The sequence below is a fragment of the Micropterus dolomieu genome, linkage group LG01, assembly GCF_021292245.1.
Source record: "Micropterus dolomieu isolate WLL.071019.BEF.003 ecotype Adirondacks linkage group LG01, ASM2129224v1, whole genome shotgun sequence".
NCBI classification, from domain to species: Eukaryota; Metazoa; Chordata; class Actinopteri; order Centrarchiformes; family Centrarchidae; genus Micropterus; species Micropterus dolomieu.
The window spans coordinates 28,235,510-28,247,524 of NC_060150.1; the positions used below are offsets into that span (position 1 = coordinate 28,235,510).

The 12,015-nt window shown below is 40.2% G+C and overlaps 2 protein-coding genes across 3 annotated transcripts in view; both read left to right on the forward strand.

Annotated features, from left to right (window-relative positions):
* LOC123979465 (leukocyte elastase inhibitor-like) overlaps positions 1 to 5,736 on the forward strand; it is a 12,643-nt gene extending 6,907 nt beyond the window's left edge. For both annotated transcript variants that reach the window (XM_046063401.1, XM_046063393.1), the window contains exons 3-9: positions 1,813 to 1,953; positions 2,234 to 2,351; positions 2,753 to 2,895; positions 3,813 to 3,890; positions 4,221 to 4,310; positions 4,399 to 4,579; positions 4,791 to 5,736. In XM_046063401.1, coding sequence (XP_045919357.1) covers positions 1,813 to 1,953; positions 2,234 to 2,351; positions 2,753 to 2,895; positions 3,813 to 3,890; positions 4,221 to 4,310; positions 4,399 to 4,579; positions 4,791 to 5,017 — 978 coding nt within the window. In that variant the 3' untranslated portion in view covers positions 5,018 to 5,736. The remainder of the gene's footprint in view (positions 1 to 1,812; positions 1,954 to 2,233; positions 2,352 to 2,752; positions 2,896 to 3,812; positions 3,891 to 4,220; positions 4,311 to 4,398; positions 4,580 to 4,790) is intronic.
* Positions 5,737 to 6,053: 317 nt separating this feature from the next.
* Positions 6,054 to 10,102, forward strand: pigm (phosphatidylinositol glycan anchor biosynthesis, class M). The gene is made up of 8 exons (XM_046065758.1): positions 6,054 to 6,469; positions 6,767 to 6,940; positions 7,052 to 7,172; positions 7,300 to 7,543; positions 7,773 to 7,876; positions 8,087 to 8,241; positions 8,696 to 8,797; positions 9,856 to 10,102. The coding sequence occupies exons 1-8, from the start codon at positions 6,299 to 6,301 to the stop codon at positions 10,021 to 10,023; spliced, it is 1,239 nt and encodes a 412-aa protein (XP_045921714.1). The 5' UTR covers positions 6,054 to 6,298; the 3' UTR covers positions 10,024 to 10,102.
* The last annotated feature ends 1,913 nt before the right edge of the window (positions 10,103 to 12,015 follow it).

The window sequence follows — 12,015 nt, forward strand, 5'->3', positions numbered from 1 at the left end:
TCTCTTCACTTTTGGCTCTCTGCCAGCTGGTGCACCTTTCCCAAGGCACACTGGTTGACTCTGTAAAGTTCTGACATTGCTCCAGTTACTTGAAAGTGAACTCAGGCTGTGGGGAGTAAACCATTTCAAGATTGTCGGGTGTGGTTACTCTTTAGCACCTCTGCTCACCCTCACACAGACAGACAAAAGTGAGAGTTATGACTAAAGATACCAATGCAATTACACTCATCAACTTTCTAGGTAACATAATTCAGCAAATGTGTGTAGGAAATGTTATGTACATTCACAGGTGAATATTGTGTGTTTGTTAACCCCATGTATTCTGAGATAATATGTAACATCTTTGTGCTGGAGAGAAGTTTATCTCACAACTGCATAAAGGTGTTTTATTGAGGAAAACATGATTTACTCACTTCTCTCTGATCAGCTGTTGGTATAATTTTTGATCAGCCTTCCAAATCTAAGGGTGGTGTACTGTACGAGGCCTGTGGATTACAACTCAACCCGGCGCACATCACTGCCAGGATGATATTATAACTTCCTGTACACAACCAGAGACACACGAGGTTTAACTTAACCGTGAACACTACCATCCCCTAGGTCCTCAGCTTCACTAAGGCAGAGAAGCATCGACATGCAGGAGCACCCCACATGCAAACGCAGCAGCAGGCCCAGTCCAGACTGCCACCAAATCTGCAGAAGGTGGTAACAAAACCAACAGTACAGGAGCGCTAAACTAACTTAGGGGCATTTTACTAACTGTCTGGGTGGTGTCATGTGGTGAGGGGATCCTTGGAAACAAGGAGCCAGTGGTTCCTGAGACAATTTCACACTTGTTTTCCCTCTGCAGGTCTCCCGTCTGTTGCTGTACTGACCTGAATTGGTGACCATTTCTTTTTATGGTTTCTTTCTGGTGTGCTTTTTATCTCCAATAAGCAGCTGCTGGAAACCACAGTGTGATTAGACGTAACCGTCAAGTTTGAAATTATGACAACAAAGTGCATTAGGAAAACGGAGTGCACACAGATTAAGTTGTTTCCGTGTGTGTATTGCCATATTCTAGGAGATTGATAACACTCTTGTATGCAGGCTACTACCAAATTTAGCAAACGTTGTCTGCGGAAGATGATGGTTTATGTGTTTTTGAAGATAACCATGCAAATAACAACATGGTGGAGGGATGGTGTGTATGTGTCATTTCTGGAAAGGCTCGTCAAAGCTTGGGCAGCATTTCTATGGGTTCTTTAAAGTCAGTGTTAACGTGTTCCCTCTACTTTTGCCATGTTTTCAGTTTGTGTTGGGATGTTGTGCATTAACGCTGGCATATAAATGAGATAATCTGTTCTCGGATACAGTGTGTACAGGATGTAGAGAATAATTAATTACTGAAAGCCTTCAACTTTAAGGATCACCTTATCCATTAAGTGTGCATTTCTTCCCAATAGATCATTATGGCCCCATCTATTTGTATTAAACTAGGTTCCATGCTGATTTAATTTGCGTTTTAAATAGCTGACCTGTTTGACTTTTTGTTTTCATGACCAATTGATTTAAAAGAGATTTATAGCCAAATATGTCAGGCTTTACTTTTGAGCGACTGCATACTGTAGTTACCGAACACAATACAACATACTGTACGTAACTGCATAGCATAGTTAACCAAAGTCAACAGGAAAACCTTGCATATGTTGTCTATAGTCTCATCACTTAATTGGCAAGATGGCAACCAGGTCAATCTAATACACTGTTTATAATACAGTGGTCTGTCACTTGCTCATTGTCTCTAACATCACTTGTCTGCTTTTTCCACAGTCTCTGAAAACCCAGAATTTACAGGATGATGTTCACGTTAGCTTTGCCCAACTGCTGTGCGAGCTCAACAAGGCAGGCGCTCCGTATGCCCTCAGTGTTGCTAACAGGCTGTACGGAGAGCAGTCCTACCAGTTTATTGAGGTGTGTGTATGTTTCAGCATGTGTGTTTGCATTGCCATAAGAAGGTGTGGTTTTGTTTGCATATGAGTGGTCGGGCTGGAGTGAATGAGAAGCACAGACAGGAATCTAAAAGCTGTGTAAGAAGAAATAACGAATAAGGGAGTTGCCAGCATTCAAACAAATAGAGCAGTGATTGTGAAAATACTTTTCTGGCTATGAAGACTTTAAAATCCAAGTTAAGTGTATATATATATTATTTTTTTTGTGTGATCAGAACTGGTAAATGTGTTGATGGTTCCAGGATTTCTTAGGAAAAACCAAGAAGCACTACAAAGCAGAGCTGGAGCCTTTGGACTTCAAAACCAGCTCAGAGTCAGCCAGGGTCCACATCAATAGCTGGGTGGAGAAGCAGACACAAGGTGGATCATACACACTATCATACACACGCATTAGTATGTTAATAGACCTGCATGCCCCCTTCATTCAAAGGAAATGTATTGAAGAACCAAGACCACATTAATGTAAATCACAGTCCTGCGTCAGTCTCTTTTGCGTAGGCAGAAACAGCTGGATTTCCAGACTGGCAAAATTGCACATTGACATGCAAACTATCATGGCCTTGCAATGCTATGAGTTCAAAAGTTTTTCAAATGGTGGTGCACAATTGATTTAATTTTGAAAGGCTGAGTTCTATTTCCAAGACTTTTCTGGTCTAATAAATATGATTTCACAAAATTCTGTAATGGGGAAACTGAGCTTTCTACTTTTAAACACTTCAGACGTGACAGTGTTTCACATATGTATCAATTTGGTTTGCCAGGTAAAATTAAGGACGTGCTGGGCCACGGTGTGGTGGACAGCATGACCAGGCTGGTGCTGGTCAATGCCATCTACTTCAAAGGAAACTGGAACAAGCAGTTTGAGAAGAGTTCCACAAGTGATGCTCCATTTAGACTCAACAAGGTAACACTGCTCAAAGAAAACATTCAGTGGACTAACACTGATTGACAAGTTAGTCTGTAAATATTTTTTTTCTGACTAGAGTTTTTAAAACTTTATTGCACGGTAGCATTTACCATTTAGGCCATGAATTCCGACTTCTTCACTGAAAGTAGTGAAAACAGGTGAATTAAAGGATTCCTCATCAGGGCCATGGCAGCAAATCTGACCATAGGAAATGTGGAAATTGTGGTCAAAAGAGGGTGAAATCTGATGACTTAATAAAAGGTCATTTGTCAGACACTTTTGTATGAAATATTGTTCTAGACAAGGAGGAAGCATTTCATTATTATTATTATTTTTTTTAAACATCAAGTGTTAATCATGGTTTGCTATGCTCCATTAAAAACTAAATCATGATGATTCCACTTGGTGTAGAGAAGACACCTTTTCTCAGACCACTAAGTGTAAGAATATGTTTGTGGCTTAAGTAAGTTTTAGTCTGTAGACACACCTATATAGTGGTACCACAAAATAAATACTGCTTTGTTTATTGACAAATGCTTCACCAAAGTAAAAAGGATTGGAAATTGGACTTCTCATAAAAAGTGATTTACCTTTTAAACTGGTCAACAAAACATTGGAGGTGCACTAAGTGATTAAGTAGATAACAGGAACATTGAAAAAGATTAACAGCAAGCTTTGATACTTTTAAAATATGCTGAATATGTTAAAATAACTTAATACTAGACTTAAAATCAGTGTTTTGCTGCCATGTCAAGTATGTTGCACCTCTGTGCACCCCCAACAATGATGTCACATTCTACTGAACACACCCTGCTGTACACTTCTGTATCACTGCATCAAGGGGATGTGGAAGATTTCAGCTGGTGGTGAGTTTCTCTTCAAGCTCAGGTTTTTTTTCTATTTGCTGTTTTCAGAATGACACTAAGCCAGTGAAGATGATGTATCAGAAAACTAAGTTCCCTCTCACCTACATCTCCGAAGCCAACTGCCAGGTAATCAGGCAAATCAGTTAGTTAATTGATTAATATGGTATGTCAGTCAACCAGCTGTTAACTGGTCAGGCAACTAATCAGCCAATCATCTATTCATCACCAGTCATTGTTTGATAATGAAGTTAAGCGGGACTTAATTAGATTTCAAAGATTTGATAAGATTTTGGTTTTGATCCAGCTTTCTTTTCTTTCTTTTTTTTTACCATAACTATGAACTACCTTACAAGAGTTGTGTGTGTTGCATGTAATCACGTAAACTATCCTGGTAAAACACACAAATAACCAAACAGAACATATTTGCTGTAATGTTTGAAACGTTCTGTTGGACAGATCCTAGAGATGCCGTACAATGGAAAGGAGCTCAGCATGCTCATCTTCCTACCAAATGAATTCGAGGACAGTACAACAGGTCTGGAGAAGGTAGGACACAGAGACATACACACTGGCATACATAAAGAAACGCACAAGATGCAGACAAACTAATAACTGTTTTTGTGTCCACCCCCAGCTGGAGAAGACGCTGACCTATGAGAACTTTGTGGAGTGGACGCGCCCAGACATGATGGATAACATTGAGGTCCAGGTGGGGTTGCCTCGATTCAAGATGGAGGAGAAGTATGACATGAAGAATGTCCTGATCAGCATGGGCATGGTGGATGCCTTCGACGTGGCTTCGAGTGACTTCTCTGGTAGGACATGTGTCTGGAACATTTCACATATATTCATCATCATTTAAAGAACAGGGACCAAAAGCTGAACTGGCTCCTGTCAGTTCAAAGGAGCAACAAGTCCAATACAGAGGTTCTCTTAAATTGGTGTGCTCTACATTTCTGTCATGTAGGGTGAGACAAGGCATTATAGTTATTTAAAATATTCTCTTTCCTTCTCCTCTGCTGACAGGCATGTCTCCCGCCAATGACCTAGTACTGTCAAAAGTCGTCCACAAGGCTTTCGTGGAGGTCAACGAGGAGGGAACTGAGGCTGCAGCTGCCACTGCTGCTGTCATGATGCTGCGCTGTGCTTTGTCTACAGCCAGGTTCATCGCAGACCACCCCTTCCTCTTCTTCATCCGACATAACCCCTCCATGAGCATTCTCTTTGCTGGCCGATACTGCTCCCCCAAGTGAACACTTCGTTGTTCAGAGCAGTGTTGTTTCTCAAGTAGAGGGGGGGGTTACAATACATATATTGCAACAGTCTAAAAGTTTTTTGGTATTACTGGAAGATGTTGTGAATCACTACTTTAGAGTTTCCTATAGCTAATCACACTCTGAGTTCCCGTCCTATATTTTATCCTGTGCCTTACTGAACATTAGGTTTTTGCACTGTTTATCTTTTGCACCTGATGTCATCTTTAGGATCTGGTTTACTTTGTCTGTAATACATGTATGGTCCTGTTTGCTGCACACTCACACCCTAGTTTAGCTATACCATTAGAGTTTATTAGTTAGTTTATCTTATCGTATACCTTACACCCTTTGAAAGAGTTTACCTTTATCAGAATGTCTATAATGCCTCTTCAAACACTAGCACGGACATCAAGTGTACTTTAATACCATACGAAGGTGTGACTGTTGCAAGACTTTTTTTCTACAGTACATGCTACATCTATATTTTTAATATTTCTTTGTTTTAGATATTCAATAAACCAAAGAGAATAATGTGATTAAATCACATTGTCCGATAGATATGTCCATAGTGATTTGTAACTGAGCAAAGCGCAGATATGTAATTGTACCATTATGCATAAAATAAATATAGACTACATGAGATTACATGAAGGTTTGACCTGGTCCTTTTTATGTATCCTATTTCTCATGGAATAAAAGTGTGTGTGGTTTGCAAATATTGTGTGTCACTTTTTTTTAAATGACATTTGTCTTTATTGATATTTTCTCAGATTTGGTTCAGCCACGTGTAATAAAATTACTTGCAGTTCATTCAAATAATACCACTGTGAGAAGTCTTCATATTCAAATCATTTTCAGATAACCTCATCTGCTGCATACCAGAGCAGTGAAACCACATGTATGGTGTGTTAAATACAACACAGAGGGAGAGAAGTGATCTTTCACAGCGACGATTTAATTAAAGTCTTCCTCCAGCCCAGTAGGTGGTGATAATGCATCTCTGTGTTGGTGCCCTGAGCATAAGTCCAAAAAGAAGAGAAGGTTAGACAAGGCACTTCCGGATAACTTCCTAGCTGTCATGTTTGAAGTATGGATATTCAAAAACGAATCGCTTATTAACAAAACAAGACGGTATTATTACCAAACATCTCCGTACGTTAAAGGCAAGCTGAGATGGCCAGTGTTTGGCTAACGTATTCCAACTCGGAGAGACGACAAACTAGCTAACCTTGCTCGCACTGTAGCCTGCTAATCTGGTTTTCCCTGCTTGGTTTGCTGATGGAGAGGCTAATAACCCAGCTCACAGAGAAGCATGTGCTTTTCACGGCTTCCTTCGCTATACGACTGGCCTTGGTCGCTTATGGAGACTACCAGGATAGGACTATGGCGGTGAAGTACACTGACATTGACTACCATGTGTTCACAGATGCTGCAAGATTCATAACTGAGGTAACTAACACTGCAACCTTAAATAAAACTTCTATATTTCCACTATATGAATTCATCAAATATTATTCATTGCATTAATACAACTACCCAATACGACGCAGTCAAAACTGGCTCCACCTTGACCAGCTAGCTACACCAAAGTACTACTCATTGCATTTTAATGCATCAATAATGACCCAATCATATTATAATAAAACACTTCATAGTGAGTACTTTTACTTTTGATACTTTAAGTATACTGTTGCTAATATTTGTGTACTGTACGACATAATTTCAATGTGGGAAAATCCTGCACAGGGGCAGTCCCCATACAACAGATCAACCTACCGCTACACCCCTCTCCTTGCCTGGCTGCTCACCCCTAACATCTATCTCAGCAACGTGTTTGGCAAGATCCTCTTCATTGTTTGTGATGTGCTGTCAGGTCTGCTCATCTACAGAATCCTTCGCCTGAGAGGTCTGGGCCCTGAGGTATGTTTTAAGACAATCTGCTCCTTATTGACCAGAAATCCTCTATCAGCAGAGTTTAAAGGTGTCTTGGTAATGCAAATAACATTGTGTTTTGGGGGGATTTATGTTCAGACTGCATGTCGTGTTTGTTCTCTGTGGCTCCTGAACCCACTGCCCATGGGAGTATCCAGCCGAGGGAATGCTGAGTCAATCTTGGCAGCCCTGGTGCTGGGAACATTACTGTGTATGGAAGGTAAGGGTCTGTTTGTGTGTGTGTGTGTATTGTGACATTTCTGTAAAATAATGTGTATTTTGCTTATTTTGTAATTGAATGTTAGAGACACACACAGCTCCTCTGCTAATACTTGTTTCCCCTCTAGCCCAGTGTCTGATGTGGGCAGCCATACTGTATGGTCTGTCTGTCCATATGAAGATCTACCCCATTACATATGCTCTGCCCATCGTTCTGACCCTGCGCACACTAGAGACCAGATCAGAAGAGGACAAAAAGGGGTGGAGGAGGCTCATTGGGTTTATGGGAAGTTTCCTCAACCGAAGGTTGTTCCTTTTTGCAGGTGTTGCCGGAGGAGTTTTCTGTATGCTCACAGCCCTCTTCTATTACATGTGAGGTGAACAAAGAAATAACACAAACACATAGTAAAATGTTTTCATTGCCTGTGATGTTTGCAGTTACTGTTTAACCCTACACAGCTAGTTTTGAGCATGGAGTAACATTTCCCCAAACAGCACACATGTCCTGGTTCTGTTGTCCCTTACCTGATAAAACACACAAACGTTAAATGATGTTGAACGGAAATGCTCAAATCATGTGACTCCTCTCCTGTATCGTCAGGTATGGTTGGGAGTTTCTTCATGAAACCTACTTGTACCATCTGACCAGAAGGGACATCAGACACAACTTCTCTCCATACTTCTATATGCTCTACCTCACAGCAGGTATTTAACCATTCAGTCATTTGTAGCCTCGTAGTGTGACACCTTGCTGCAGACAGAACTACACAGCAAAGACCAGCATAAAGTTCTAGCTCATGTGAAGAAGTACACTGCTTCTGGTCAGCAGCGATGAAGTGCTTATTGATTAAACTTACAGGAGGGGAGACCACTTTTAAAGCCTGGTCAAGATTCTTTTGTCTTTTATTGGTGCAGACAGCAGGTGGAGCCAGTGGCTTGGCCTAGCAGCATTCCTGCCACAGCTCATCCTGCTGTTGGTAGCATCATGGGCCTTTCACTCTGACCTGGCCTTCTGCTGTTTCCTGCACACCGCCATCTTTGTCTCTTTCAACAAAGTCTGCACTTCACAGGTACATAAACCAGCATCAACAAACAGAGTCTAAGTAGAGATTAGATGATGCATTATCATCTGCAATTCAAGAGCTCAAGAGAATATTACGCCCTTCTTTCACCCCTCTGTTTTTTCAGTTTCCCCTGTCAATCATCCAAATTACTTTCAGGATTGAGAAGAGCTCTAAAAACAAACAGTTTTGTTGAATAGGATCCAAAATAAGAAGAAGTGTATTTATGTTGTTTACATCATCATTTGAATACCCCACCCACATTCTGACAGCTGGTTTTGAGTATTAGAACTGACTCACACCCATGAGATGTTCATTTGTTTTGGCCTCCAGCTTATCCTGCAGCCACACATAAGGTGAATTTTAACATAGTGTAAAATACCATGTGTATAATAATATTGTCTAGCTTTAGCTCACACATGTCACACAACCTTTAAAAATGTTGCTTGTTATCCTTTCATAGTACTTCCTGTGGTACCTATGTCTTCTTCCTCTGGTCATCCCTCACCTGAGTCTGTCACTAAAACAGGGAGTGGGACTGCTGCTCCTCTGGTTTGCTGGACAGGTAATTAAATTGATCACATTTTGAGTTACAGTGACTTCAGATATGCACCGTGTTAACAAAATGTTAATATCATAACAAAATGGTATTAATTATACAGGATTTAAAATAGAATGGGTTTTTGGGGGTTGATGCCGATATTACTAGTATTTTTCCTTACACATAATCTGCCTTAATAACTACATTCACTGTAGCATATTCACATCTAGTTTATCCCTGTACGAGCACTCTTTAATAATATCCAAAGCTACGAGAAACCATCTCTCAGCAAACAGCTGGCTCTAAAACATGCCATCTACGACAACGTTACAGTGACTTGCTGACGAATGCATCTAATACTACATGACTGTCTACAAGGAGGACTTGCATCTTTGAGATTTCATTTAACTAACATTATAACTATAACCAGAGCCGTGACGGCTCTGACTACGTTTCACATCTACAGCGTCACACAAAGAGGAGCAAACGTTAGATAACCTTGTCTGGCAAGAAGCCGTGTTAGATTCTTGTTCAGCTCATGTTTATTTACATGTCTGCTCTGGTTTAATAATTTCAGACACGCTGACTAACTGTAGACAGGCGGTTAAACTCTTGTTTACGGTTCATTAACGTTAGCGCTCCTCCACTAATAAACACAGCATTAGCTTTGTGGCTAATTTAGCAACGGGCAGCATTAGCTGCTGTAATGTTACGTGATTTCAAAAAATATTTAGAAGTTATTAACTAGGGACAAATGATGACTGTTTGCTAAAACTGGAGGAAGCCAGGAGAGGGCATGAGAAACAGGAGGGTTAGCAAGTCATGAATGTTTTTAAGTTATGTAATTAACATCACAAAGGACTGACTCACCGCTAACATATATTGGCCGGCCGATATATCAGTCGGGCTCTAATTTAAAATGGTGCATGTTAAGTAGTAGATGCATTGTAGCCTTTGAGTCACTGTTGAGTGCTGTTAATGGTCTTTTGTTGACCTTATATTTAAACAGTAGACTAACTGAACTTGTTTTGCGATCCTTTGGATGAAGTAACTATAACTAACCTTTTTTTCTCTACTGTCAGGGCATCTGGTTGGGCCCAGCCTACTTCCTGGAGTTTGAAGGCTACAACACCTTCTTGTTGATCTGGCTTGCGGGATTGCTTTTCTTGATCATCAACTCGTCCATCTTGATTCAGATCGTATCCCATTACAAACCAGCACAAACTCCAAAGAGACTGAAGGTGGAATAACATTCAGTCATTGTAGAGATAGACGGAAGAAGATAATGGACTATGAATGTATGTTGAAGAATAAATTGTTTTTGTTAAATATCAGTCTCCCTAGTACTTAATTGCATTCTTATTTAACCAGAAAGCAGATTTATACGGTATCATTTTCTGAGTGACAAAGTCACATCAGAAATCAGAATTTTCAGTTGAATTCAATACTTATCCAGTATGTTGAAAGTTAGTTTGTTAACATCTGTTCATACAGGAATCCAATAATGTAAAATGTTTGAGTGTTTGAAAAATGAGTAGTTTAAATTGCTTGTTGATTTTGCTGTCTTTTGTTGCCCTTCACAGTTGGTCAAAGTCATAACAAATGTACCATAATCTTTGATATACAGACAGATATTCAACTCTGTCCAATAATGAATACAATGAAATGGAAACTAAATGCATACCTGCGAACAACTCTAATAATATTGTGTATTTCGCTACAGTGGAACTAATACTGAATACCTTAACTAGAATGTGATTATAGAGCAGGATATTATCTACTGTTCAGCAAGCAGAAGATCCAGAAGCATACTGTTCTCTAGAAGCTGCTGTCAGCTTTAGCCACAATTCCAAAGTACATGCCATGAGACGTGATTTAAAAGGACCTGACTCTTCCTTCAAAACAATTATTGCTGTAAGCAGATGAATCAGTCAACTGGAGCATGAACGCAACCCAATACAAACAGTGCTGGCAGTGGCTCCATAATCTCACTTTACTCCCCCTAATCTCACATGGAAACTATTAGAGCATTCACTTTAGTCCTGTAGGTTCTGAGCATGATTACAAGCACTTTTCCACAGGATTGATTGTGTCTGTAATATTAATAACATGTATGTATATGAGGATGCGGGATGCATGTGTTTGCGCCAAAAACTTGAGAGAGACAGTAGTTAGGGTTGAGTGGCTTTCCTGAGACATTTCTATAAAGCAGTTTGTGTCTCTGTAAGTGAACAAGCTTGATTGTGTGTTGTGCATGTGTGTATGACTCAGGGTCAGCTGTGCCCTGCTTATCTAGTTTGTGAATCACCAGGTAATGCTCAGTAACCTTTCAACTGGCTAGTTGCCCCTGGGCACATATATCATTTAATTTTAACACTGCATCCTACTGAATGCCATCACATTCAGCAAAATACTTTAAAATCTCTGGGACTGAATAATACCTATGAATGTTGTTTCTTCTTCAGTTCATTCCTTTAACTTTATTTTAGATCAGTTATTACCAGCCAGGGATACCAGGAGGTATCTCTATAGTTGCTCAGGTTTTTTGTGGCACTGAGCTCACTCCTGGGTTCAGGGGTCTTCTCACTGCATTGTCTTGGTGTTTTGGTTGACAAAGTACACTCGGTCATTGGAGTCCACACGCCTCTCTAAAGATGATAAAAGCACAGACAGGAATCTGTAGTTCAATAGACAGAATGGACAGTTGGCCCCACAGTGTGGCAACACATCAGTCAGATTATCACCAGCGCTGACTCATGCTATAAACAGACTTATTCAACTAACTGTCATCTGTGATCTTTGTGAACAGCGAGTAATGACAGCAGAAGGAAGGAGGACCTCCTTATGCCCGCATAAATGGAATAAAGGGGGGTGGTTTGAAAACACTGTGCCTTGTTTTATTTATTTTTTCTTAAATTCCTTGTTGCAATACAGTTTGTGTTGAATTCCCCCAGTACGGCCAGTAGAGAAAGCTGCTGCCTGTGGAACTGTCAAAGTGACACGTGTTTGTTAATAATAATCATCTGCTCTGGAAGTTGCTGCAAGTGTGATATACTAAATACAGTATGAAGAGTTTGCCACACATACATAACATATAAGCTCTGTATACTCAATCTAGTTGTGTAGAGAAAGCTCACAAATCTATTCCCCTGCCTCTGCTCCTTTATCGGTATCCACTGTGGATGAAGACCCAGCTTCATGGTCAATCTCAACATGAAATTTGATGGAAATCTAATATTGAT